Raw genomic sequence first — 25717 nt, forward strand, 5'->3', positions numbered from 1 at the left:
CCTCCCTCCCCCCCTCCCCCAAGATCCCATTTTTTGCCCGGCAATCTTGTCTACTTCCCATAATCAGGAGGATAGCTATATGTTTTTCTTTGGGATCACCTTCTTATTTAGATTCTTTAGGAGATCAAATTATAGACTCACTGACCTTTATTTATCTCTAGATACCAATTATGAGTGAGTACATCCCAAGTTCATCTTTTTGGGTCTGGGTTACCTCACTCAGGATAACACACAGTATTTTTTAAATGAAATACACAGACATACACATACACACACTGTGGCAAATGCTAGAATCACACTTCCACCCACAGTTCTCAACAGGGGCTAGATATTCATCTGGAACATTCAGATTGAGTGTGCTGTTCCACACAGCATTCAATTATGCTGGAAAATTCTATGGTATTGTAATGTGGACTGATGATATTGGGAAGACCAAATGAGTACTTGTGGTGAAATTATTTGAATTTGTCAAAAGAAAAGACCTATACTGATTGTAGGAAATTTTGTTAAGATAATTGGAATTTAACATACAATATTTTAGCTAATTAATATTATTCTTTTTTCTGTCTTTTAGTTTTAAATGAGTTAGAAAAAGAGTCTAGGTTTCTCCCTTTGTAATAAATGTCAGCATCTAAATATGACAGTCAATCAGCCATAAATACATGATATCACTGCCCAGTCCCATACCCTCTTTAGTCTCTGTTTGCTCAGGAAATCACAATCCATCTTGAAAAGCTTCGTACAATATGAACCACCCAGATATGGCTTATTTATAATGTCCCTGAGCCCAGTATAGGACTCACTCAACCAACCTGTACTGAGTGGCCTGTTGAGGATAGAAATGAATACCCTAGCCAAAACATAAGAATCTTAAGTTCAATATCAACTGACCTATATATAGAGAACACAGAGCAAAAAAAAATTTTAAATAAAGACTAGCCACAAATCCTCCAGAGAAGTAATATAAATAATAGATACCCAAACAACTAATTTCAGCAGGCTGAAGGAGCTCTGATAGACAGGAATTACTGCAAAATAGAGACCATTGCTCTTAAAGAGAGTGAGAGAGCAAAATTCACAAAGATAACATGAAAGTACATCTGAGAGATGATTTAAAAACTCTCTGTTTAAGCCAAGAGGGTGAAGGGCATCCAATGAAGGAAGAAGAATACCTAAAGTCAACAATAAAGAGAAGTTGAGGGGTACAGGGGCCCAATTAGGAAATCCTACCTCAGAAAGAATATGAGATGAGACTTGAGACAGACCTCTGAGGTGAGTTCACAGTGAGTCTTGTTGCCAGAAGAGGAAGTTAGAGCAACTGAAGATGGATGATGAGGTAACTGTAAAATGGTTGTGAGGAGATAAACGTCCATATGAGGGAGCAGTTGAGGACAGGCGCGGGAGAGGCTGAGGCACACACTAAACGCTCCTTTAATAGTGATAACAATAAAAGAACAGCCCTTAGAAGCCAATGTCAGTCTCAGACAGGAAAGGACTTCAAAAGACAGTTACATTTTCTACGCAATCATTGTGTGCTCAACTGCTAGTACTCCGGCCCTATAGCATACCATCTTGTAATGACTCAGTGTCTGATCTTTGCCTATCACATGGTCAAGTCATGGTTGCAATGACATCAACAACCTTTGTCATACCATAAAGCCTTCCTGGCCTTTGCTTTGCACTGGGGAAGACATCCTTTCTCAAGATTCCCTTGTGAATTTCAGCATTACTAAACTGGAAAACTTGAAATAGACATTAAAAAGTATAAAATATTAAACCCCAAATGTGTCATAAATATCTTCATTTTTTTTCAGGTGTACAGGGTGTGTGCTTGTTTGGCAGGGTTGTTTTCATTTTTTCACTTCCTGATGATTCTTTTGCAGAATGCCCTGGTGAAAGGTGCAGCCAAGGAACTTGCCTCTCTGTATGGCACCAAGTACACGTATGGCCCAGGAGCAACAACAATCTGTGAGTCCTTGGTTCAGAACTATGCAAGGAAATCATATATCTAGGAAGGAACAAATGTTTCCCACTGCATTTCTTTTCTCACCATTGAAAACATATAACTTTGCCACACAGTGACTTATAAATTAAATATGTATTCTTCTACTCAGTAGATAGATAGAGAAATAAATATTCCTTCCAAACCACATTTCCATATGCATTTCTTGGGCATCCCCTGTGTGCCAAGATCTCAGTCGGTACTAAAACAAAAAGGAAGGAAGGATACAAAGTAGGGAAGCAGGAAGAAAAGAGGGAGCAGGAGACAAAGGCAATCTTCAAAGAAGCCACCATAGTGAAGCGCGGAAAGACACAGGTGCTAAGAGAGATGACCTCAATATTGCAAAGTAAGAACACACCCAGACCAAGTGTCCTGTGCACTGAGGATATTATGTCCAAGGTGGTGACTCAGATGCCTAGCTGAAGGATCCTTGCAGGATGAAAACACAGTAGTAAGTAATTTCTCCATTAAAAGAGTGGGTAGGAAAGAGGGTTTCTTGAGGAATAAGCCACTCTTCAGAGGAATCCAATTTCTCCATGTGTGTAAACAACACACACACACACACACACACACACACACACACCAAGGCAAATAGATACTACAGTGGGATTTTATTTAGCCATAAAGAAAAATGAAATCGTACAATTTTAAGAAAAAATTGGTGGAACTGGAAAATGTTACATGGAGTAGAGTCACTCAGACTAGAAAAACAAAGACTGCATGTTCTTACTCATTGGAGATCTTGGCTTTACATATGTGTGTATTTGTTCCAGAGCCAGTGTATTGAGTGACAGGAAACGAGAGAAGGGCCCAGGAGATGAGGGTAGGGAAGAGGTCTTAAAGGGAAAAAGAAAGGAGGGGACTACACTATGAGAATGACACTGCTTTTACAAAGAACCCTGGTTCAATTCCCACTACCCACATGGTTAAGTCACAACCTCCTAAAACTCTAGTTCCAAGGGATTCCGGACTGTCTTCTACACAATGCAACATGCACATGTTCACGCGAACATGTGCGTGAGCACACACACACACACACACACACACACACACACACCAAAACAGAAAGAAAAGGTTTGAACTAGACCTCAGCATTATGGTCACTGCAGAGTTCAAGATTACCTTAAAAGGCACAGTCCTCAGAACCAATTTTGGGTTTTGGTCTCTACTTTCCTCTCCCCTCCATTGATTTCTTTTTGTCCAAATTCTGAAAGGATTAGAAAAAGACACAAGGAAAAAGACTCAGTCCAGTGTCATCAAAGGGCCTCCACTGCAACTGAGGAGACTCCAGCCTTAGCTGCTGCGTTTGTTAAGCTGACAGTGGAGTAGTACCTTCTGTGGCCTCATTTTGTAAGGTGTCTTCTTAAGGTGGTTCTAACAGAGATGACTTACTTGTTCACCAATGTTTTTAACCACGGGTTTATTCAGATGAGTTAAATTACGTTTATCTTGCCACTGTCAGCAAGCCAATAAGGGACAGGGACAATATCTCTTCATGTCCCAGTATCTCTAGAGATGAGCACGTGGTTTGCAGATCAGTGGGAGATGTTCATTTCTTGATTTAAATCAATGAACAATAATAAACAAACATATTAGTGACAACAAAATTATAATGTAATGAATCAGCTGAATGAATAATTATGCCAGGCCAGTTGTCAGACACCAAAGATAAAAAGTGCAAACCTAGAGAGTAGGGGTAGCATGCCTTGGTGTTAAAGGCCTTGCCTAACATGAGCAAGGACCCAGGTTCAATCTCCAGTAGTAAAAGAGAAGAGGGGCACTCTTAACCCTCATGTTGCCAAGTTTCATAATTCTTAGGTTTCTAGAAACTTGAGGTGCTGTCCTCTTTCCACTCAATGGTGCTTATGCTTCCCTGAAAGACATCCATTCTTTAGTGAACTGTTCCTAGTGCACTCCCCCACCACATATAAGTGCACTGAGGCTTTCATCTCACTAAAAAGTCCTTTCTGAGTTTATTCTCATAAAATAATTCTAGGGCAAAATTTCATTGATTTTTTTGAAATACTTCATTTTTCTTTTGAATAGTTAGTCTAGTTATAATATTTTTCACAGTGAAGAATTTGTGATTAGAGAGAGAAGTGGCTGATTTCTTTTTCCGTGTTTTCTCATTTCAGATCTTGCTGCTGGGGGCTCTGATGACTGGGCTTATGATCAGGGAATAAGATATTCTTTCACTTTTGAACTCCGGGATACAGGAACCTATGGCTTTCTCCTTCCTGAGTCCCAGATCCGCCCAACCTGTGAAGAGACAATGCTTGCAGTCAAGTACATAGCCAATTATGTCCAAGAGCATCTGTATTAGTAAAGATCACAGCACACCTTATTCAAAGTGCTCACTGTTCTTTTTGTTTGTTTGTTTGTCCTGACTTTTTTGTTTGTTTGGAGACTTTGCAGGTTCTAATCTTTCTTTTAATTTTCTGGGTATATTAAACTACGTGGACCTCTAAAATTCATCCTAATAAAATCATATCATCACTGGAAAACATAGCAGATTACCTGATTTAGGAGGGAGGGTGACTGAACAATAAGCAAGCCAGCTGGGTGCTTGTGCTGGTGTGATCCACTATGGAGAAGCTAGTCCTTGGAGAACTCGCTTACACTGACAGATATTCCTAGTATAATGGGAAGCTTATGAATAAGAAGAAACACAGAGGGAAGTGGAAGATTGCAAGACAGTACAGTTGAAAAGACTTAAGTTTTATCTCAGCTCATTCAAGTGACATAATGAAATATCCATAGCATTCCAAGAGTTTTATTAAGCAATTGAAGACAGAACAATGAAAGAGAATGATTATATATTTTCCTACTCTGTATTTATGGGCCATTAGATAAGACAGACATTTAACCAGTAATCAACTAAAATAATTAGTGATTTTAATTGACAAAATAACAAAACTTATAAAAACAATTAGCTGATTGAGTTATACTGCTTAAAAAGAACATGTAAGATGTATACTTCCTGCTGTGGAGAGGCTTTTAAGACATGTTAAGTATGGGTAAATGAGTCACAATAAGTTGTACAAATTGACAGACAACTTCCTATGATCATTCTAAAGATAATGGAAGAAAGTAAGTAAGGAAATGGGAGAGTTGGCAGGGAGAGCATGGGTAGACTTGGGATGGGAGAGAAAAAACAAATCATACAGAGCCAACATCTGTGTTGAAATTTGAGGCACTGAGCTTAGAATCATGGAGAATCGTGATAAACTACGGAAAAGATGAGTTTTGAATGACATTGCCAGTCTTCTTAGAACAGATGATTATGGCCAACATAATGAAATCAAGACAAGAGATGCTCGCTAAACCAGCTGGTTCAATAAAAGAGATAAAAGCCAGTCCACAACTTATGCATCACACATGAATTGATATTTTCTGGAATTAGGAAAAAGTGGACTAACATATATCACACCAAGTTCAATTTTTAAAGTAGAGTAATATATACCTAATTTATAATTTGAGAGTGTTTTATAGAAAAACATGTAGTGCCACAGAAAATAAGATTCTATATTCAATACAATATGAACATAACATATTAAAATTTAAATGTTCTAATACAAAAATCGATTAAAGTCATAGGCATTTGAGATTGAGGAAAAGCTGTCAAGCCAAAGACTGACTAATGCCCTGATAGTCCACAAGATGGCAGCAGTACAACTGCTAAAATTCATCAATCACCAAAGCAATTAGGAATCCTTCATTTGAGTTGAGAGAGATCCTTAAGTTCAAAAATTAAATCCCCTTGAATATATATTTACTTGCATTGTATGTTATGTACATTCTCATGAATGTGTATAAGTAGTTCTCCCTCGTATTTTTTTTTTCAGTTATAGCTTGCTGTTGTAAATTTGAGAGTTAATTCAGCTGAAGTTGTGAGTGAAATTCTTCTGCAATGACATAATTCCTGATCCACAGGACACTCTCTTACCTTGCCTCTGGCCAATAATACCCATGCCTAACTAAAGAATGCAGCAAAGCAAAATATGCAAATCACGAAGACAAATAAGAACCTTCCAAAGTCTTAACCCGAATGCTTTTTGAAATGTCAAAGAATACACGTAGACTTTTCTAAAATTTGGCAAGATAACTTAAGGATAGTAAGGAATAAGAAAGCAAGCATGCAAATATTATCAGGAGTATGAGTATTTGAGATTTTCTACACTCAAACCATTTTGCTATAATTTTCTTTCTAATGAAAATTAATTGATAGTTGGCTAAGAGTTATGTGCATTTAAGATATAGCAAAAAAAATGGAAATGCAAAAGTCTGATTCACTCCTTTCCAATACATCGTTCCAGTGAGCTCTTGCTGAAATGACCCACCCCTTCTTATCCTTGCCCATGCATGAGCACCCATGCTCAGCTCATGAGAAAGCTTCTTCTTCCTCTTTTAACCTCTTCCACTTGGTGAGCCCAGCTCCACACCACAGCCATTCCTGCTCCAAGCTCTTAAAATAACTATTATTGACTATGCTAAATTACTGTCTGTCATGATATGATTTAAAAATAGCAGTATATTTTCTGGTCCCTCTTATGTAATCTCTGCATATCTAACACCCAGTGATATGTACTCCCCTGGTTTTGTAAATGAACCATATAAATTGATCAAAGACAGATTTTGTAGGTTAAAAATCCTGAAAACTTATCAAGTCTGTTTGGATGCCATGTGGAATTTTATCAAGCTGTTTCACTGGAGCAGATAGTCACTCCAGCCTCACACACTTACATATTCGTTTAGAAAAATGCTACCTTTGTCTGAAACTAATGAAGACAAATTTCTCTATAGCATGTACAAGGTACTTTGCTTACTTTGCTCCATTCTGGGCTATTGAGACATCTTAGTAGGTAAGAACACTTTCTACAAAGTCTTAGAACCCACATGGTGAAAGGGGGGAAACAACTCCACACAATTGTTCCCTGATCTCCTCACACTACATTTCTGCACGCACACAATCTATCAATCAACATTATTTTTAATTACAGAATCCAATCCCTTAGTTTAACTCCAGTAACATAGGAAAAAAATAATAAATCCAACAATTACAACTTAATCCAATTTTTTTTCTCTCAGTGCACTCTGTAGTGAGAAATCTAAAGATATTCTGGCAGTTCGATGAATTAAATTTAATAAGGAGAATCTTTAGAAAGATTCTACTAACTCACGAGAAACTTTCTCTTCCATTTTCCATGACATTCCTTTGATGGTAATAATGTTAGAGAGCAGAAAAGTAGAACAAAAAAAGAAGCAATATTTTAACATAAGCTTAAGATGAGCATGACCATAAAATTCCGGGAGCCTGACGCTCCAAAGGACAAAACCTTATTGTTGTATGAAGTGTTAAACATTTAATTTGAGGAGACTCATTTATCCTGTGAAATACCACAGTCTGACACGGCCCATCTCGAGATAACATGAGTTCTCACAGCTATTCTTCCTGCTCTCCATGTAGGACAAGCCATTTTTATAAACTTTGAATTGGCTACAGGAGGCTACATTGAACTCTGCCCACTAAGGAATAACAAATTCTGAGTTCCTGAATATTCTTGATATCTGCAGTCCTTTGCTTCAAGGGTAAATTGATTGGCAGGGTGGGGTGGGGGGGTCAGTGACACTGAATGTATTGCAGGCCAAAATATTACCCAGAAACATGGAGTTATCAACAGGCAATAGATATTACAAGTCCAAAGTTCACTTAGTTTATTAACAGAGCACTATCATGAGATTACCACTGTCCTCAAATCATCTGGATCCCTAGGAAAATCAAGCCTCTTCCCAACTGTACACAAGGAAAACTCGAACACTCACAACAGCCTAGGTGAGTCAGTTCTCCCCTTCTATCTTGTGGTTCCCAGAGATCCAGCTCAGGTCATCACACTTGGTGGCAAAGTTTTAAGACCAATAATAATAATAATAATAATAAAACTTCAAAAATACCTTAGACTGCCAGAATTAAAGAAGATTTATTTCTTTCTTATAATGTGTAAAATTATTTTCAGTGATCAATTAGAGGTTTTTAAACCTGAAGATAAAGTGCCTAGAAAAAAAAAACTGTTCCATTTCTTAAAGTAGGAGACATCAACATAAATTCAGAGGTTTCACCCCTAAAGCTTACTACTGTCTCTATTTGATTCTACCACATAATACATGTTGATACCAATCAGTTCCTCCCTGACAGTGCCAGCTGTAAATCTCTATTCATAGCTTGTGAAGGTGAGTTCTCACTGCATAGTCAATTACCAGATGCCAATTCCCTTACATGCACTATCACAGTTAACCCCAACCATCATTCAGCAGCATCTTTTTAGCGTCCTTATTTTACTGACAAGGATCAAAGGCAAAATCCTGCTCTCTTTGCTACAGCAGAGGTTTAGGAGCCATTTTATAGGAGCCATTCTGAGTTTGTATCAGTTTAAATCTAAAAACAACTTTTCCTTTTTAGTTTTCTTCAGGGAAAAGCAACAGAGTAAGCCTTTGCTCTGAGAGTTTCTAACCTTGACAACCTTGACCAATGAAGACATTTAAAAAAAACATTTGGAAGAATGTCCTTGTTCTTATCTTCAGAGTTTAGACAAGATTCTTGGGTGAACACATGAAACTCTTGTATGGAGTATTAACTCTTTCTCAGATAATAAGGACATCTTTCAATATTATTATTTTGATAATTATAATATGTAATTAAGCTTAACATGTTATTGTGCACTTGTAATCCCAGCACTGATAAGGTTGAGGCTGGAAGTTTCTGAGTTCAAGGCTAACCTAGGCTACATAGCAGTAACTTGTCTCTGTTACCTGAAAGAAGGGAAGGGAGAGAGAGAGGAGGGGAAGGAGGAAGAGAAGAAGGGAGGGAGGGGAGAGAGGAGGGGACAGGAGACAAGAGGAGAGGAGACGAGAGGATAAGAGACGAGAGGAGAGCAGAGGAGAGGAGAGGAGAGGAGAGGAGAGGAGAGGAGAGGAGAGGAGAGGAGAGGAGAGGAGAGGAGAGGAGAGGAGAGGAGAGGAGAGGAGAGGAGAGGAGAGGAGAGGAGAGGAGAGGAGAGGAGAGGAGAGGAGAACAAACCATAACTCTATAAAGTTTCATTACTTAAGACTATGCATCAAAGTTCTCTGGCAGTCACCCAAATTCATTTGAGATTATAATTGTAAGTTTTAAGATGAAGATAGAAGCCAGTTCAATGGTTCAATGTAAAGGCATTTTCCACCAAGCCCCATGTCCAATGAGTTCCAATCCCCAGGGACCCACATGATGAAAGGATAGAATCTGTTCGTTATGTAAGTTGTCCTCTGGTTCCCCCACACATGATGGTATTCACAAACTCCACTCCACACATACACATAAAATATAACTATATTAATATTTTTTGCATTCAAACATATGAATTGATTTTATCTGCTGTTCAGTTCAAGCTTACTAAGAAGCTAATATTTTAGAACAAACAAAACTAAGTTCCTGTTTCAGCTCTATGAATAGCTACATCCTATCACTTTGGGCAATTTACCTGCTAAAGTAATTTTCTTTCCATTCTTTCCCTAAGAAGTATATATTTCCTATAATCAAGGAAGTAGAAAAAAACAGGTGTCCATTTGTCCTAGCAATTGGGAAGCAGCAGTTTCGAGGCCAACCTAATCTATCAAGCAGTTCCAGGACACTCAGAGCTGTTACACAGAGAAATCGTGTCTTGAAAAACAAAACAAAACAGAAAAAAAAAAAAAAACCACCAAAAAACCGTTGAGAGGAAGCCTGGATATTCACATGCCTGCCCACCCTCCAACTGTAAAAACATGAGATGGAAGAACAGTTCGTCCCTTAAAACCCCAGAGGAAATCATCAGCTGCTCCTTGAGATAAAAGCTGAGGTATAAAACCAGTAGAAGGATCAGGTTAAACAAAGAACAACCATGAAGTTCTCTTTGCTTATGGTTGTGATCTCTACCACACTTGTGATGGCTCATGTTCGCTTTGACAGGTAAACTTGCCTTCCTTTGATCCAGTCTCTGGCTGAGAAGAAAATGAAGGAATATGTCTTTACAATCCACTCAGGCTTTGTTTAGTTTGTCTTTTTTACTAGTTTTTGGTTTTTTGTTTGTTTATTTATTTATTTTTGCTTCTTTGATTTTTGTCTTTTGCTTACTTGAAGGGAGAAGGTATTCCGAGTGGAGCCCCAGGATGGAAAGCAAGCAAGCGTCTTGAAGGACTTGACCCAAACCATTAAGGTAAAACATTCAGAAGAGTGTTACATCTTTCTTTTCTATTCTGTAAGAGATATTCTTTTTATTTTCTCTTCAATGACCATAGGGACATCAAAGACTGACAAACAAGTAGAGATGACAGGCACCAGTTGGATCATACACCACTTTATTTTCTTTCAATAGTTCACTGCTTTTTCTTCCAGATTCACAAGCAATCACTTCTTTTATTTATTTATTTATTTATTTATTTATTTATTTATTTATTAAAGATTTCTGTCTCTTCCCCCCAGCCGCCTCCCCTTTCCCTCCCCCTCCCCCAATCAAGTCCCCCTCCCTCGTCAGCCCAAAGAGCAATCAGGGTTCTCTGCCCTGTGGGAAGTCCAAGGACCACCCTCCTCCATCCAGGTCTAGTAAGGTGAGCATCCAAACTGCCTAGGCTCTCACAAAGCCAATACGTGCAGTAGGATCAAAAACCCATTGCCATTGTTCTTGAGGTCTCAGTAGTCCTCATTGTCCACTATGTTCAGCAAGACCAGTTTTAACCCAGGCTTTTTCAGACCCAGGCCAGCTGGCCTTGGTGAGTTCCCAATAGAACATCCCCATTGTCTCAGTGTGGGGGTGCACCCCTCGCGGTCCTGAGTTCCTTGCTCGTGCTCTCTCTCCTTCTGCTCCTGATTTGGACCTTGAGATTTCAGTCCGGTGCTCCAATGTGGGTCTCTGTCTCTGTCTCCTTTCATCGCCTGATGAAGGTTAATATTCAGGAGGATGCCTATATGTTTTTCTTTGGGTTCTCCTTCTTATTTAGCTTCTCTAAGAACCCGAAAATCAGTTGCCTTCCTATACACTAAGGATAAAGAAACAGAGAGGGAAATCAGAGAAGCATCACCTTTCACCATAGCCACAAAAAGCAATCACTTCTTAATAAATATATAAATCAAGGGACATTGTTGGCACCTTTCCCTCTTGTCTGTATTCTGCATCAGCCCACCCCAGTATCTGCTTCAATTTCTCCTGGAGACTTCTGTTCAAGTAAAAACTGATGACTGTAAAGTTCTTTGCCAAGAGTGGGTCCTCTGTCGAAAGAAATTCTTAACTGTAAAGCAGTTCCTTAAACTCCAACAGAAAAGGGAACACTATCACTGGTTCAGCCACTTCTTTTACACAAGACTCTTTGTCCCAGTCACCTTCCTTCTGTTTTATATTTACCAGTAGATTTGCAATGTAACACCTTTAAAACACTGGGCCAGAAGTAAAAAGATAGTAAGTTAAATGGCCAAAATTACAATCAGATTTAAACTCAGAACCAAGCCTGGCTTTCATTCTAGTGACACTCATCTCTTCAGTCAAACCAGACGAATTCTGTCAGTTCTAATTCCTGAGCATTCCTCACACCCACATGGTCACCTCCTCTGTGCTGTCAATGGCAAGTCCTTCCTGCCTCTTATTCAATTCTGGTGTCCCTTTTGTAGCACACCAGCATCCAGTGTTTCAGTTCCACCTTCCACAATCTTAAAACTTGACAGCTGTGCTTCCTAATTTGAAAATGTTTATGAGGACAGCCTGTTGTTCAGAGCCAGATGCAAGGGTTCAAATCCTAGCTAAACTGGCTTTGTGGCTTTAGGCAAGTTTCAGATGCTCATGGGGCATCGACCTCTTCTTCTGTAGTACAGTTTATAATCTTGCATGCAGCAGCAGTAGCAACAACAATGGATATCACAGGCTTCTGGTTTTGTTGGAAAAAAAAAACTATTAAAGTATTTTCTGTGGGTTTTGGTTTAGCCAGTGTCCTCCAAGATTTGACACCTGGCTAGCCTCTTTATTATCAAGCACAAGACCCTGCTCTCTGTTTCCTGACCCTAGAGTTTCATGGACATCACAATTTCACCATCTTGTATTTGTGTTCTCATGAGGAATGTGATTCTCTAATATTTATTTATCTGACTGAGTCTTCTTGTTTCAACAAGACTCAGATCAGCCTTGCTCTTTTTTGTTAGGACACCCTCCCCTTCCTCTGCTCTTACCTAACATGGCAGAAATATGCATATTTGGCTTTGTCTGCCACACAAAACCTCTTCTTACAACTTCCCTGTAAGACACTTCTGTGGCATCCACCTCTGCATCTACTGCTTAATAAATGTCCACAACAGTTCTTTGATCTTAAAATTCCTCCCCCACATTTTCTTGCTTTAACACAGATTTGTTACTGTGTAAAGTTGATGTGTCCAACTTATATGATGTTTCAAAGTAAACAGATGTGTTGATTGGTTCATAAAAATCTCTTGCTGTCTCATAATGGACTTCACAAGAGCTAACGTGCAATGTAACTAAGAGATATCAAAGGTGACTTGGACATGCCTCAATCTTGTAGTGATGATAGAGACTGGATATTGTTCTCATATCTCCCAGGTGGGGTATAATGGTGGAGTATGGGCATCTTCTTCACATCTCAGAGGTGGAGTGTGGTGGTAGAGACTGAGCATCTCCTTCACATCCCCCTGACCGGGAATTTGTACTTCACTTGGCTTCAAAAGTGACAGCTATTTTAAAGAACCATGAAATTGTTTTCTCTCTATTTTAACCAAAATGCTTTCCTTGTCTGCTTGTTCATCAAATTGCTGAGATTCTCAGCTGTGGGAACATAGTAAAGATGAAACCATCTCTTATGAAATCTCAGGATGTCTAAGAATGCATTCACCTCACTATATCCACAGTACTCACCAAGGAATCCTAATGGCCATATTTTTTCCTTAAGTAACACTGAAAAAAAATCAATTCCATTGACTTGATCAAGGATGTACTACTAAAATAATAAAATTAAAAGAGGTTAATAAGGTATATCTTCTTGACAAATACAAACCTTCCAGAAATTCCAGAATTCACAGAGAAATACATGGGAGGAGTCAGAAAATTATAAAAGCCAATTGTGGTTAAATCAGTTATGAAATAATTTTGTTCACATCCAGAATGATAGAAGTAAAGGGAGATTAACTAAAGTGGTTGTCTCTTCTATTTTCTCTGATAAATGCATTGTCCTAAAATTCTAGTTAGTATAATTTTCTTTCTTGCTCCTTGATATTCAATAGTTTTTAAATACATTTGTCTAAAAATTTTTCATTACCTTATTGATTACACAGAACTCTACACCATTTTATCGTGAATAATATGTGGTCAGTGTATGTGTGGTATCTGTGTTTACTGCAGTGCATGTTCTCCTGTGTGTGGGTAGCATGTATGATACCCATCTAAAAACAGAGGCCAGAAGAAATCTTCAAATGTTTTTATCATTTTGCCTTTTTTCTTTTTTTTAATTAATTAATTTATTTATTTATTTATTATGTATACAATATTCTGTCTGTGTGTATAACCGCAGGCCAGAAGAGGGCACCAGACCCTGTCACAGATGGTTGTGAGCCACCATGTGGTTGCTGGGAATTGAACTCAGGACCTTTGGAAGAGCAGGCAATGCTCTTAACCTCTGAGCCATCTCTCCAGCCCGCCTTTTTTCTTTGAGAAAAGATTTCTCCCTAAACCCAGGAACCAACAAGCCCTGGAAATGCTCATATTTTTATTCCCCGCCATTCTGAAGTTACAAGTGTGCATGGCCACATTCAAATTTTTAAATGCGTACATGTTTATCAAACAAACAAACCAAGAGCTAACAATGGGCTTGTCTCCACAGCTTGATTTCTGGTATCCAGATGCTACTCATGATGTCGCTGCTAATATGACAGTGGATTTCCGTGTTAGTGAGAAGGATTCTCAAACTATCCAGTCTATCTTGGAACAACATAAAATGAACTATGAGTAAGTGCTGGAGAAATATCCATTTGTGTTTCATAATCAGAGTTTGAGTAACTTTGAAATTTTGGGGATGTTTTACAAATCTTTGAGGTTTTGAGGGTAGATTTTATACATGAGTACACTGTATTTTCATCATTTCTTACCCTCTCTCTCCATCCTCCAACTCTTCCAGGGTCATTCCATCCACAGACTCTGGAATTCATGACGTCATCTTCTATAATTATTGATACACACACACACACATTCTTGCTGAGATCACTTAGCATTGTTCATAGGTACATGTATTTAGGGATGACCACATAGGACTATATAACCTATCAAGGGCCTCTTTCCTGAAGAAAAGTTATCATCTCTCATTCAGCAGTTATAGACTTCTTGTAGCTCTTCAACTAGCAAAGTTTGTCCCATCCATGTTGGTGTGTTGACTGCTATGGTCATTATGCAAACCTTGTGTAGACAATTATATTGTTGGGATTTCATGTGTTCAGAAAACTGGTTGTGTCTCAAAGTCACCATCTTTCAGCAGAAATCCTGATCCTGTAGTTCTTACAGTTCTTACACCTTCTCTTCCAAGTCCTCAAAACCTAGTTGAAAAGATTGTATCCTAGATGTCCAAACTAGGGCTGGTCACCCACAGTTTACCAGTTGAGGATCTTTGCAAGATTCCATCTCTTGCAAAATGAAGCTTCTTTGGTGAGCTAAGTCTATGGGTATATGTATAAGGATTTAGAATGTAGTTAGAAGCTATAGTGATTTAGAAGAAGTAGCAGTAATAAATCTTCCTCTGGGGCAGTGATTCCCAACCTGCACATTGTGACTCCTTGGACAAACATTTGTCTCCAAAATTATTTACATTATAATGCTTATCAGTAGCAAAATTACAGTTATGAAGTAGCAATAAAAATAACTTTATGTTTGGGGTTACCACAACATGAAGAATTGCATTAAAGGATCACAGCATTAGAAAGGTTGAGAACCACTGCTCTAGGTAGGTTCTATGACCTCTCTAGCCATAGGAATTGACTAGGTCTACAGTATCAGTAATGAATTGCTTTCTACTGAATTGGCTTTAAGCCCAACTAGAAAGCTATTGTTTATCCTTAGTATAAAAGTGCCAGTGACCTGGTATGGTAGCATATGCTTTTAATCCCAGCACTCTGGAAGGAGAAGCAGGAGAATCTCTGTGAGTTCAAGGACAACCTACTATACATAGAAAGACCCTGTCTCAAAAAAAAAATAGTAACAACCATAAAAAGTGCAAGAAAGAAAAATGGAAGACAGGAAGGAAGATAAAAGTGTTACTAGGGGATATCTTGCCAGATGATCATCGCTATGGCTCATATATTTTTTTAAACATGTATGACTGCTGATTGTTTCTCTCCATTAGAAGCTTACGTACATCTTCTGATATTATACAATCTAATCCTCAGGGAGAAAGTTTCCAGGTAGTTCCAGAAAGTCATGTGTCTAAAGTGTCTTTAACAATAGGTCTTACCTTCAAATAACCTATATTGTCTTGGAAGGGTATATCTTGTAATCCCTGACCAACAACATGAAGAGATGTTTCCCTTGTCTGGAACTTAAGGTTTTATTAATAAGCTAATAAAACAATATGCTTTTCTACAGCTTTTTCAAATATTTTAGTGTTTTAGTTTTCTCTGCTTTCTCCCTTTAACCTCTTCAGGTTAAGCTCTTCTCCCTGTTTATTCTCCTCTCCCTTTCTACTTTCCAGGCTTTTGCATTTATTCCAGATCTACTCGCATCTAAAGAATTGGGTCACAAGTAGGAGAGAACATTTGGTAATTTTCTTTCTAGATATGGGTTACCACATTCAGTAAAATATTTTACAGTTACATCCATACAATGAATCTATTTTAAAATTGGGACTGCCAAACACTAAAGTACTATGTATAGAAGATAAAATTCACAGTTTCTTTCAGACTATTGGAGTACATTTATGGAGGTGATAGGGTTATTGGCAGTTCAGTCTCCATCTTACATTTGCTCTGATCTGAATAAATGGCAGCAGCCTACAGAAGCAGAGGGCTCAGGTGTGAACAAGCAAGGCAGCCTAAGAAGGGCATATCATCAAAACTGATGCTAGGTCAGGATTTATGGACTAATTGTAATAATCTGCACTGTCTTCTTTTTTAAATTGAACTGATATATAAAAATTATTCATTCTCACACTCACACACACAGAGAGAGATAGAGAGAGATAGAGAGATAGAGAGAGACATAGAGAGAGAAATCAATAAATTAACTTCATTCTTTGGGAGAGAAAAATTGACCTCAACAAAAGCAAAGCAATAGAACAAGACTTAAACTGCAAAAGAGAGAACTTCAAATAACAAAAGCTACAGGAGTAAGTCATTTTGCCTCATGGAACAGTAAAAGGAAATTATAATTTGTTGAACAACAACCACTCCAGTCTCTCTATATAGATTTACTACATAACCAAACTTCTGACTTTTGATTTGTGCTTCAGTGGCTACATCCTTCAGTTTACATAATTAATAAAGACCTGATATCAGTTCCTAGTATTACTTAATTTTCACAAAGAAACTAGCCCAAACTAAAACACAGCAGTGCTCAGGCAAATTCTATATAATCTGGTTTGAACAGCAGGATCAAAAATGAAGAGTTCTGTTTTCCTTATTACTTTTCTTACGCAGACAAAATATACAATGTTTGACATGACCATAGATGGTGATGTGAACCACTGTAAGACTGAGGCAAGAGCTGACATCATGCACCTAATCAGATACTCTTAGGCCTGCAGGCCTCTCTTATCTGAAGTGGCCTTGTAATGAGAGCCTCACAAGTGTCACTTCATCTGACACCCAGAGGGTTTCTTGTTTCCTGTATCAAGAAGCAAAATGCTAAACTATTTACTAAAATTAGATTTATCTACTTACTACAGTGTTTCTAGAAAGTGTCTCAATTTAGTTTCAGATATGTAGAAGCCAGGTAATTAAATATCTTCCTCATAAATATAAATACAAAAAGCTATCGGTAAAAACAAAAAACATTTAAAATTCTGTACCCAGGTACTTAATTTTATTTGCATATGAATTATGTGTATTAACAGAGGAGAGTTCTAAGAAAAAGGCTTGGCTAACTAAAGCTGCAGAAATTGGCTGGACACAATAATTCACTTAGCCTAGGCACTCTATATTAAACAGGGCACACAGACCATTATTCAATCTAAGGCACCTACGCATGGTATTTTTTAATTTTCAGAAAATTAAGCTACTAAAACTGATTTGATTTTAAAGTAGCATGTTAGTTCCTTTTGATTTATACTTTTACAAAGTCATAAAGATCAAATACAGAGTAAAAATAATAAGTATGTACTTGTACTAAGAAGCCCAAGCAGACTGGCAAATGGGAAAAATACACATACTGAATTGGGAGCCAGGGGGCAGATGCCACATTTCAATCACAGCTAAAACCATATGTGTTTTTTAAATAATTTTTCACATTGAGATAATGACTAGCACTCTTCTCTTTGATCAAAAATTAAAATTGGAAAATAAAGATATTCATAAAAATTAATTCAGAAACAAGCTGTTAATTCAATAAAACTTAGATGGCACGATATAATAAAATCAGAATAAGAACTCCACAAGATTATATGGAGTTGCAAGGTACAAGTATATAAACTTGCACAGTGACATTCAACACTTTAGGTCAATGCTTGATTACCTAATAATATTCATCCAGATACAAATTTATGTTTCAAATGTAAATCTGTCGTGTTAAATACTTGTCTCAATCAGATAAAGCTAATGACTTACTTAGAGTGCTATTCCATTCACTTTTCTTCCTACTCTGAGCACACAGCTGTTATTTCTTAGACATGTGAGCTTGGCTGCAAGAGATAAAGATCATGGTTTATAAAAAGAAAATAAAAATGAATAGGGGAGTGGTAGGAAAAAACATTCTGAAGCAAAACTGCCTGTGCCCAGGCTCATCCTGTTGAAATAGGAGGCAGCGGGGCTGCGTCCCCAACACCCCGGCCGCTTGGCTAGCTTATGCCCGAAATAACAACACACAAACTGTATTCATTTAACTGCTTGACCCATTTCTATCTAGCCTCTTCTAGGCTAACTCTCACACCTGGACTAGCCCATTTCTAATGATGTATGTAAGCACCCCAAGGTGCGCTTACCGGGAAGATTCTAACCTACGTCCATCCTGGGGAGCTTCATGCCTCTGCCTCAGAGCGCAGAGCTATCGTGTCTATCCAGCAGAGCTGAGCATGGCGTCTCTCCAGGAGCAGAGCAGAGTCTGACCTCACTTCCTCTTCCGCCCAGAATTCTATTCTGTTTACTCCTCCCATCTATGTTCCAAGCCATGAGGCCAAGCAGCTGGTTTATTATAACTTAACCAATGAAATCAACAGATTGATATATGACACTCCCACATCACTTCCCCTTTTTCTGTTTAAACAAAAAAAAGAAGGCTTTAACTTAACATCCAAAGCTCTAGAAATGACAGAGACATCTCGCTGCCTGGACAGTCACCCAAAGTTCCTCTGTACCGTTGGGGCATCCATCTTCGGCCTACAGGCCCATAGTTTCCAGCAGACATTTCCACAAAGCAGGAAATTTCAAAGGCAGTCACTATCTGCTTGTCCTGAAGAATGTCTTGCAGACTCTTTCATGAATCAGGAACCCCGAAAGATCATCTCACCTTTAGGCAAGTTCAGCAGTCCTCTCTCTGCGGGTTCTCTGTGTCCAGTTTATGCAATAGTCCAGGCAAGAGCAGTTTCTTGCCCAAATGGCTATCAAACTCCATAAGGATCCTCTTCGATGCCCATCTTCCTCTTGAAGTAGATTGGTGCTGCCAGGAGCAGAGTGTCTCATTGTCATGAAAAGTCCTAAGTTATTAAAACATTTAAAATGCCATATTCTATAATCTTTGAAAAATATGAAGAATGCCTATCTAAAATATATCTATGCACATCTAGAAAATCTTAACTAACATGACTACAAACTTAACTATTATTAATGATTATTCATTAACAACTTATATTTCCTAATTATACATTACATTTTAAAATGAACTACACAACACAATACCTTAATCAAGATCAAAAATGCATATAACAAAATTGACCTTAAAATCCATACCAATGCAAATTATTCATATCTATATCATATCCCCCTTTAAATGTAAAAGAACATTTATAAACAATATTTGGGAACATGGGCGTAGTTTTTTCTCTCCAAACTGCTTCCTGCTGAATGGGGGCGTCGTTAATTAGGTCTTTCATGGTATAACCTGTGTGCTAGTTTCATCTCAGTTGGCAGTTGAGCGAAGCAATTTTCTGAAGGTATTCACAGCAACCGTTCAGGAGGGCGTGGTCCATCATACCATATCGGAATAGAAGAAATGAACAGGGTCTCATCCTCTGTGAAAACAAAATAAGAAACTCCTTTCCAAAGTATCATGTCCTTAGATCCAAATTTCAAAGTCAAGGCATCAAAATCTCTACGATGGATTAGTTCAGCAGCATTTATAAACAAATATCTTTTAGCAGCTGTTGCTCCTTCCTCAGCATTCAAACAATTCAAAGAGAGCATAATAGTATACAGTATCAAGATTCTCTGTGTATTTTCCATCTTTGTACGCTTTATTTTAACCTCTATTTCGTTTATTTTTACTTTTATATTCTCTGTATCTCTTTGACCTGGAATAACTCTGTAGACCAGGCTCTCCTTGAACTCTCAGAGATCTGCCTGTCTCTGCCTCCCAGGCATTGGGATTAAAGGTGTTTGCTACCACACCTTGAACTCACAGAGATCTGTTTGTCTCTGCCTTCTAGGCACTGGGATTAAAGGCGTGTACTACCACACACAACTTCTCTTTTTCTTACTTTTTTTTAAGAACTTTTAACTTTTAGCTTGCATATATTTTTAACACACTGTAAATCATTTAAACATTTTCTTTATCTTTGAATCTCTTTACTGTATATCTCTCTTTTTCTGACCACACGAGCCTTTAAATTACTGAGCAATATGAGTAGGATTAAAGCCGTGGCTTTGCCAGCTAGATCCAGTCCATTCCTTAGCTTTCCAGCCTCATGGCTGAGGTACCGGTTGTAGCCATGTTTACTGCCACAACTCTATGGCGTTTCAAGGTCCCTGCCAGCCAGCGAGCTACAACAGACAACAGTCAAGTCCTCTCTCGCTAGTTGGCCCTCCTGCCTCAGTCAGAGTTTGCCCTGGCAGGACGGCCCAGAAAGCCGGCATTTTTAAACAGCACAGCTTTTTTCCTGCAACAGCTGAAAATCGAAAAGCATGCATTCAGCTTTTTGTCAACACCATTTAAGTATTTTGTGGCAGGACCTCTTAATGAGCTGCAGGGTTTTGCAGCTGAAGCTGAGTCAGGAAGCCTCTCTTAGATGAGAGTGCTTGCTTGCTTCTAACAAGCAGAGGAGACCCGAGAAACTGCTGCTACCAAGAAAACGTGCTTTACTCTTTCCCAAGCTTTTTCAGGCTTTCTGTGGATTCAGTTGTCCACACGTCTGGGCGCCATCTGTTTGTAATGTTTGTATGAAGGCGTAAGTCACGAACAAGGCCACACCAGTTTGGAGTTATGATTAATAGGGTGTTATTTATTTAAAGGGGTAAACTTACAGATCACCGTCCCAGACAACAGCCATCTGCACAACCAGGAAGGGAGTCTAGTCTCCGGCGGAGCAGGAAGTGAAGAGAGCGAGCAGAGGAAATAGCGGCTTTTTTAAAGGGAGAGAGACCACGCCCCAATGGGCTGGTATCACAGCAGCTATTGGTTGGAGGGGCGGAAGGACCTCCCGCAACATCATCCAAGTTGGTTATTTGTCACTATTTAAAATGTGATATTAAAGGAGCTATTTCACAGGATTTTTATGAGGAGTGACTGATTCTATAGGGTTGGTTCCTTCCATTAGCTCAGGAAGAGGAAAGGTCATTCACGTGCATGTGTACATAAGCTCTCACACACAAACACTTTCAGTGCAATGGAGAACTGAAGGCCCTTATCAGATGCTCTTCCTCTCTCTAGAGAACAAGTCTATACCATAAAGTTTATTTTTCACTTTATGATATTCCTCAGACATTAGGAAATCCATGTCATCAAATCCAGAGCTCAATGCACATGGTAACCCAATTAGGAAACTATCAAAATCCAACTTTATAAAATCTAAAAGTATATTTCTAAAATAGCTCTGCTATAACGTAGTCATCAAGGGAGTACATGCCAGTTGTATAAAACAAGCTAACAACAAGCTCCCCCTGCCGCCTCTCTCTGTCTCTGTCTCTCTGTCACACACACACACACACACACAGAGAGAGAGAGAGAGAGAGAGAGAGAGAGAGAGAGAGAGAGAGAGAGAGAGAGCAGTTAGACATTGGCCCATAGATATCTCACCTTTCTTTTATACTCTCTAAAAGTAGCCTTGAAATTATGGCAAGGGAGAATAGAATGAGGTGGGAATTCCAAGCAGAGATAGAGGGAAAAGGAAGGTGGAGTTAGAGAGATGCCATGTAGCTGCCAAAGGACTAACATGCTAGCACTGGTAAGCCACAGCCTATGGCAATACATAGATTAAATAAAAAGGGGGTTATTTTAAGAGTTAGCTAAAAATAAGCTTAAGCTATCGGCCAAACAATGTTGTAATTAGTACAGTTTCTGTGTTATTATTTGGGCCTGGGTGGCCAGGAAATGAACAAGCAGTCTCTGTCTACACATGTGTTCAAGAATAAGTTCATGATCCTGGATAGTAAATCCACAAATAAAAAATACATTAAAATATTTATGCACATAATGAAAATAGTACTATTGAAACAAAGTTGAAGTATTTTGGATTCTAATTCCCAGCTCCAAATACACAGATACTTTAACTACAGGGTTGGCAACATGGTTGAGTGAGTAAAGGAGTTTGCTGATGTATCTGTCTTCCTAAGTTTGGTCTCAGACATCCACATGAGAAGAGAGAACTGACTCCTATAAGTCCCCCCTTGGCCTCTACACACACAAAACACACACACATGCATGCACACACATGCATGCCCACACATACGCATGCACACACTCAATAAATAAACAAATGAATGTGTAAAAAGTTACAGATTATAAGCATATAGTATTTCTGAGCAATAGCTTCCTTATTTGTTATATGGCAATAATATTAACAGGATCAAACAATGTATATAAAACAGAATCTGGACCATGTTAAACACATTTAGAACAGAGTACAAGAGAAAATTTAAGAGTTAGTAGCTTGATGTGTTTAGAAGTTTGGGAGAAAGGTCAACACTAAAATTTCAATACAGACAGACCTTATGTGGCCAGAAATACTCCAATCTATAAGATCTTGGAAATAGTAAGATGAGTTGATGCAAGAAGAGATGAAAATTGAAAGTAGAGGCATAAGCTTTTTGACCCCAACAGTTTCACCATCTCAATGACTTTTCTCACTCTTTTTTTTACCCCTTCAAAAATCACCCTAGCCACTCATATTCTAGCTCTATCATTAGATAACATATTTGAACACATTGTGCCTTAGATTTTGTCATCAGTCAAATGAGGTTAAGAATTCCTTGTAAAGATGAAGTGACTTAATGAGCATAAAGGTTTAGAAAAATACTTGGTTTGTGCTAAGTGCTGAATTCCCAGTTTTATTGCCATCATTGTTGTTATTCGACATTTTCCCTAGATTTCAAAAGCTAAGCAATAAAATCTGTTTAGTAGATTTGTGCATGAGAATACTCACTGCTGCCTGTGTGATATAGATGTGCCTGTGTGTACTTTGGAAGCTAGGTGCATTATATAGATACAGTCTGAGTCAGATGTGTGGTTTCAAACATGCCACTAGTTCATTGTAAGTGAAAAAAGGAGTAGAAATAATTACTTTTGTTTAACTAAATATAGAGTAAATATTACTATTTAAGCATATAAGCAATATCAACCATATTAGTGAATTATTTTACATAAAAATTCTTTGAAATGTCATGCATAATGTACATTTGCTATAATCTTTACTTCTGGGCAAGGTTGTTATAAGTTCTGGATAGCAACATGAATCCAGAACTATCATAATGGTATATATAGCCCAGATAGATGGGGGAACAGATGCCACACAATACTTGTTTAAGGAGATGACTAGGGCAGAGCAGTCAGGAAATGGGATTTGTTTTAGATAGAGGAGAGGAAGAGGCACTTTTCTGAAAATGAAAGATAAATGTTCTCTTTCCTGTGATAAAATGTTCATGTGATAAATGTGTTTTATCATCCTGCTGTCAAACAGAATTCTGATACACGATCTACAAGAAGAGATTGAGAAACAGTTTGATGTGGCTGATGAAGTCTCAGGCAGGCACAGCTATGCAAAATACAATGACTGGGGCAAGGTATGGTGTACAATGCCTAGTATAGTCTTTTTTAAATGACTGTGTTCTTTTGCCCAAGGCAATTTTCCTTTATTTTAATTCTTTGAATTTGATTTTGTTCTTAAGATTGTTTCTTGGACTGAAAAAATTGTAGAGAAGTATCCTGAAATGGTCTCAAGAATCAAAATTGGATCAACTTTTGAAGATAATCCGTTATATGTTCTCAAGGTAAAAATAATTCAAGAACCATTAATTAGCTTGTTGTCTTAAAACATGGGCACAAAAGTCATTTAGTGGTAGCTGAGATAAATTTAAATTTGGAAATCATTTCATTGTTTGAAAGTTTAAACTCTGGATGTCAATTCAAGAACATATATTACACTCTCTGATGCAATCAAAAACATACGAATATGCAGTTACTAGAGATTTCATAATGAGCAAACCAAGAAATATTTCACAGGAAAACTCTGATATAATGGTTTGCAGTGTCCCTGTCTACACACCTCTTTCCAATCTATTGAGATGGAATGAAACTAGTGAATGAATATTATGATGAAAAAATTAAATATCACGCATGTGTAAGACCAGAGCTTATCAGAGCTCAGGATTCATGAAGGAACCACCACTTAACTACTACCCGACTCTGTAGACACAAAGATTCTGCTCCCTGGCAGCTCATTTGTAACTAGGAAGGCATCCACATCATATATTTCCATTAATCAGTGTCTCCATCCACCCAAACTAAATCTGAACTTGGTTTAAAACAGAAGCCTTTCAAATACCAGATGCAGATCCTGTACCTTACTTAACATACAGTACCAGGCCACACCCCAGGCTGAATGCTTCCAGTTTATGAACTATCTTTAAAATTCTTAGCACAGAACATTAACAATGGAGTAAGGGAAACAATATATAGTGTGGCTGCTTTTTTATTTTTGTGGGTACATAGATATTTTTTGATACAATTTTGAGTTTGCTGCATACCCCAGGATGACCTGAAACTCAGGAGTGCTGGGATTACAGGTATGCATGTGACATCCTGTCCAAGAAGAGGCGGTAGGTTTTAAATTTTTTATTACTTGTGTGTTCGTGTGTACATGTGTGTCGTTGCATGCATGTCATGGAACATGTAGATGACAGAGGCCAACTTTTAGAGTCAGTTCTTCCCTTTCATCATATGAATCCAAAAGACTGAATTCAGGTCATAAGGCTTAGCATCAAGTGCCTTTATCCACTGAGCCTTCTCACTGACACTATATTTCATTTTCTGAAAATATGTTTTATCCTTAATAGGATGTATTTGCTTGGACAGCTGCATATGAATATGTACATGTGAATGTTGGTATCCAAGGGAGTAAAAGCAGGAATCAGTTGCCCTGCAGCTGGAGTTCCAGGCAGTTGCAAGTCACTAGATATGGGCTCTGGGAACAGAACTCAGACCCACTGCGAGAGCAGTACTTTAATGGAAAAACCAGAGTCATGAAACCAAGGTTCCTACAGAGTACAGGAAACAGGAAGGGACGCACAGGCTTCTGCCTGCACAATTTATAAGTAAACGCTCGCCCGAGGCCAGCTCGCCCCCAGTGGACTGGCTTATCCTTACATCTCCCCCTTTTTGTCTAAATAAGACAGAACTAAACCAAATACAACTATAAACTATAATAACAAATAATAAATATAACAAACAATATTGAGAACAAAAGTTTTGCCGGACATTCTATCACAAGGAGTCTAAATAATGTAGAGCGTAATTACAATTATATAATCTTCAACTCCATCAAAGATCTGAGAAGGGAATAAATATTACTTAACAAATGAGAGATATCCAAAATGTGCCATAAATGACAGAGACAACTGACTACCTGGGCAATCAACCAAATTCTCTTTCGCAATGTTGAGTCAACCAACTTTGGCTAAGGCCTAGCATAACTGACATACCATTATCAAATGCAAGGAACTTTCTTAGAATTACCCTACCCTGTCTTGGCAAGATAAGACAATCCTGCTTCATATCATTGTCAGTAGATGAGGTATGGGCTTTTCTTAAGCCAAAGGCCAGTTCTGCCAAGAAGACAAGCTCCCAGTGGAGTATCTTTGGTGCTCAACGTTCTCTCTGGAGTAGAGTGGCGTTGCCAGGAGTAATTGTGTCTCGTTGGCACAGAATTCTAGGTTAGATTAAAGGTCATTTTCTACAGCTCTTTAAAGAGGCTGAAAATTATACTATCTATACGAAATATAATCTCTATGTATCTAGAATACCTGATTAACCTAAAAATAAACATGACAAACATATAATTCTTAATACCTATCTAACTTGAAGATTAAGAGAA

The 25717-nt window shown here is 38.2% G+C and overlaps 2 protein-coding genes across 2 annotated transcripts in view; both read left to right on the top strand.

The window, feature by feature from the left end:
- Positions 1 to 4346, top strand: part of Cpb1 (carboxypeptidase B1) — a 30465-nt gene extending 26119 nt beyond the window's left edge. Inside the window, exons 10-11 of the mRNA XM_050125742.1 lie at positions 1884 to 1968; positions 4138 to 4346. Of these exons, the coding sequence (XP_049981699.1) occupies positions 1884 to 1968; positions 4138 to 4325 (273 nt within the window). The 3' untranslated portion in view covers positions 4326 to 4346. The remainder of the gene's footprint in view (positions 1 to 1883; positions 1969 to 4137) is intronic.
- Positions 4347 to 9845: 5499 nt separating this feature from the next.
- The window catches only part of Cpa3 (carboxypeptidase A3), a 48687-nt gene continuing 32815 nt past the window's right edge, over positions 9846 to 25717 (top strand). Inside the window, exons 1-5 of the mRNA XM_050125741.1 lie at positions 9846 to 9983; positions 10155 to 10230; positions 13886 to 14010; positions 23306 to 23408; positions 23514 to 23615. Of these exons, the coding sequence (XP_049981698.1) occupies positions 9916 to 9983; positions 10155 to 10230; positions 13886 to 14010; positions 23306 to 23408; positions 23514 to 23615 (474 nt within the window). The 5' untranslated portion in view covers positions 9846 to 9915. The remainder of the gene's footprint in view (positions 9984 to 10154; positions 10231 to 13885; positions 14011 to 23305; positions 23409 to 23513; positions 23616 to 25717) is intronic.

This window comes from Alexandromys fortis, unplaced genomic scaffold (assembly GCF_014885135.2).
Source record: "Alexandromys fortis isolate MF-2015 unplaced genomic scaffold, M_Fortis_MF-2015_v1.1 scaffold_184, whole genome shotgun sequence".
NCBI classification, from domain to species: Eukaryota; Metazoa; Chordata; class Mammalia; order Rodentia; family Cricetidae; genus Alexandromys; species Alexandromys fortis.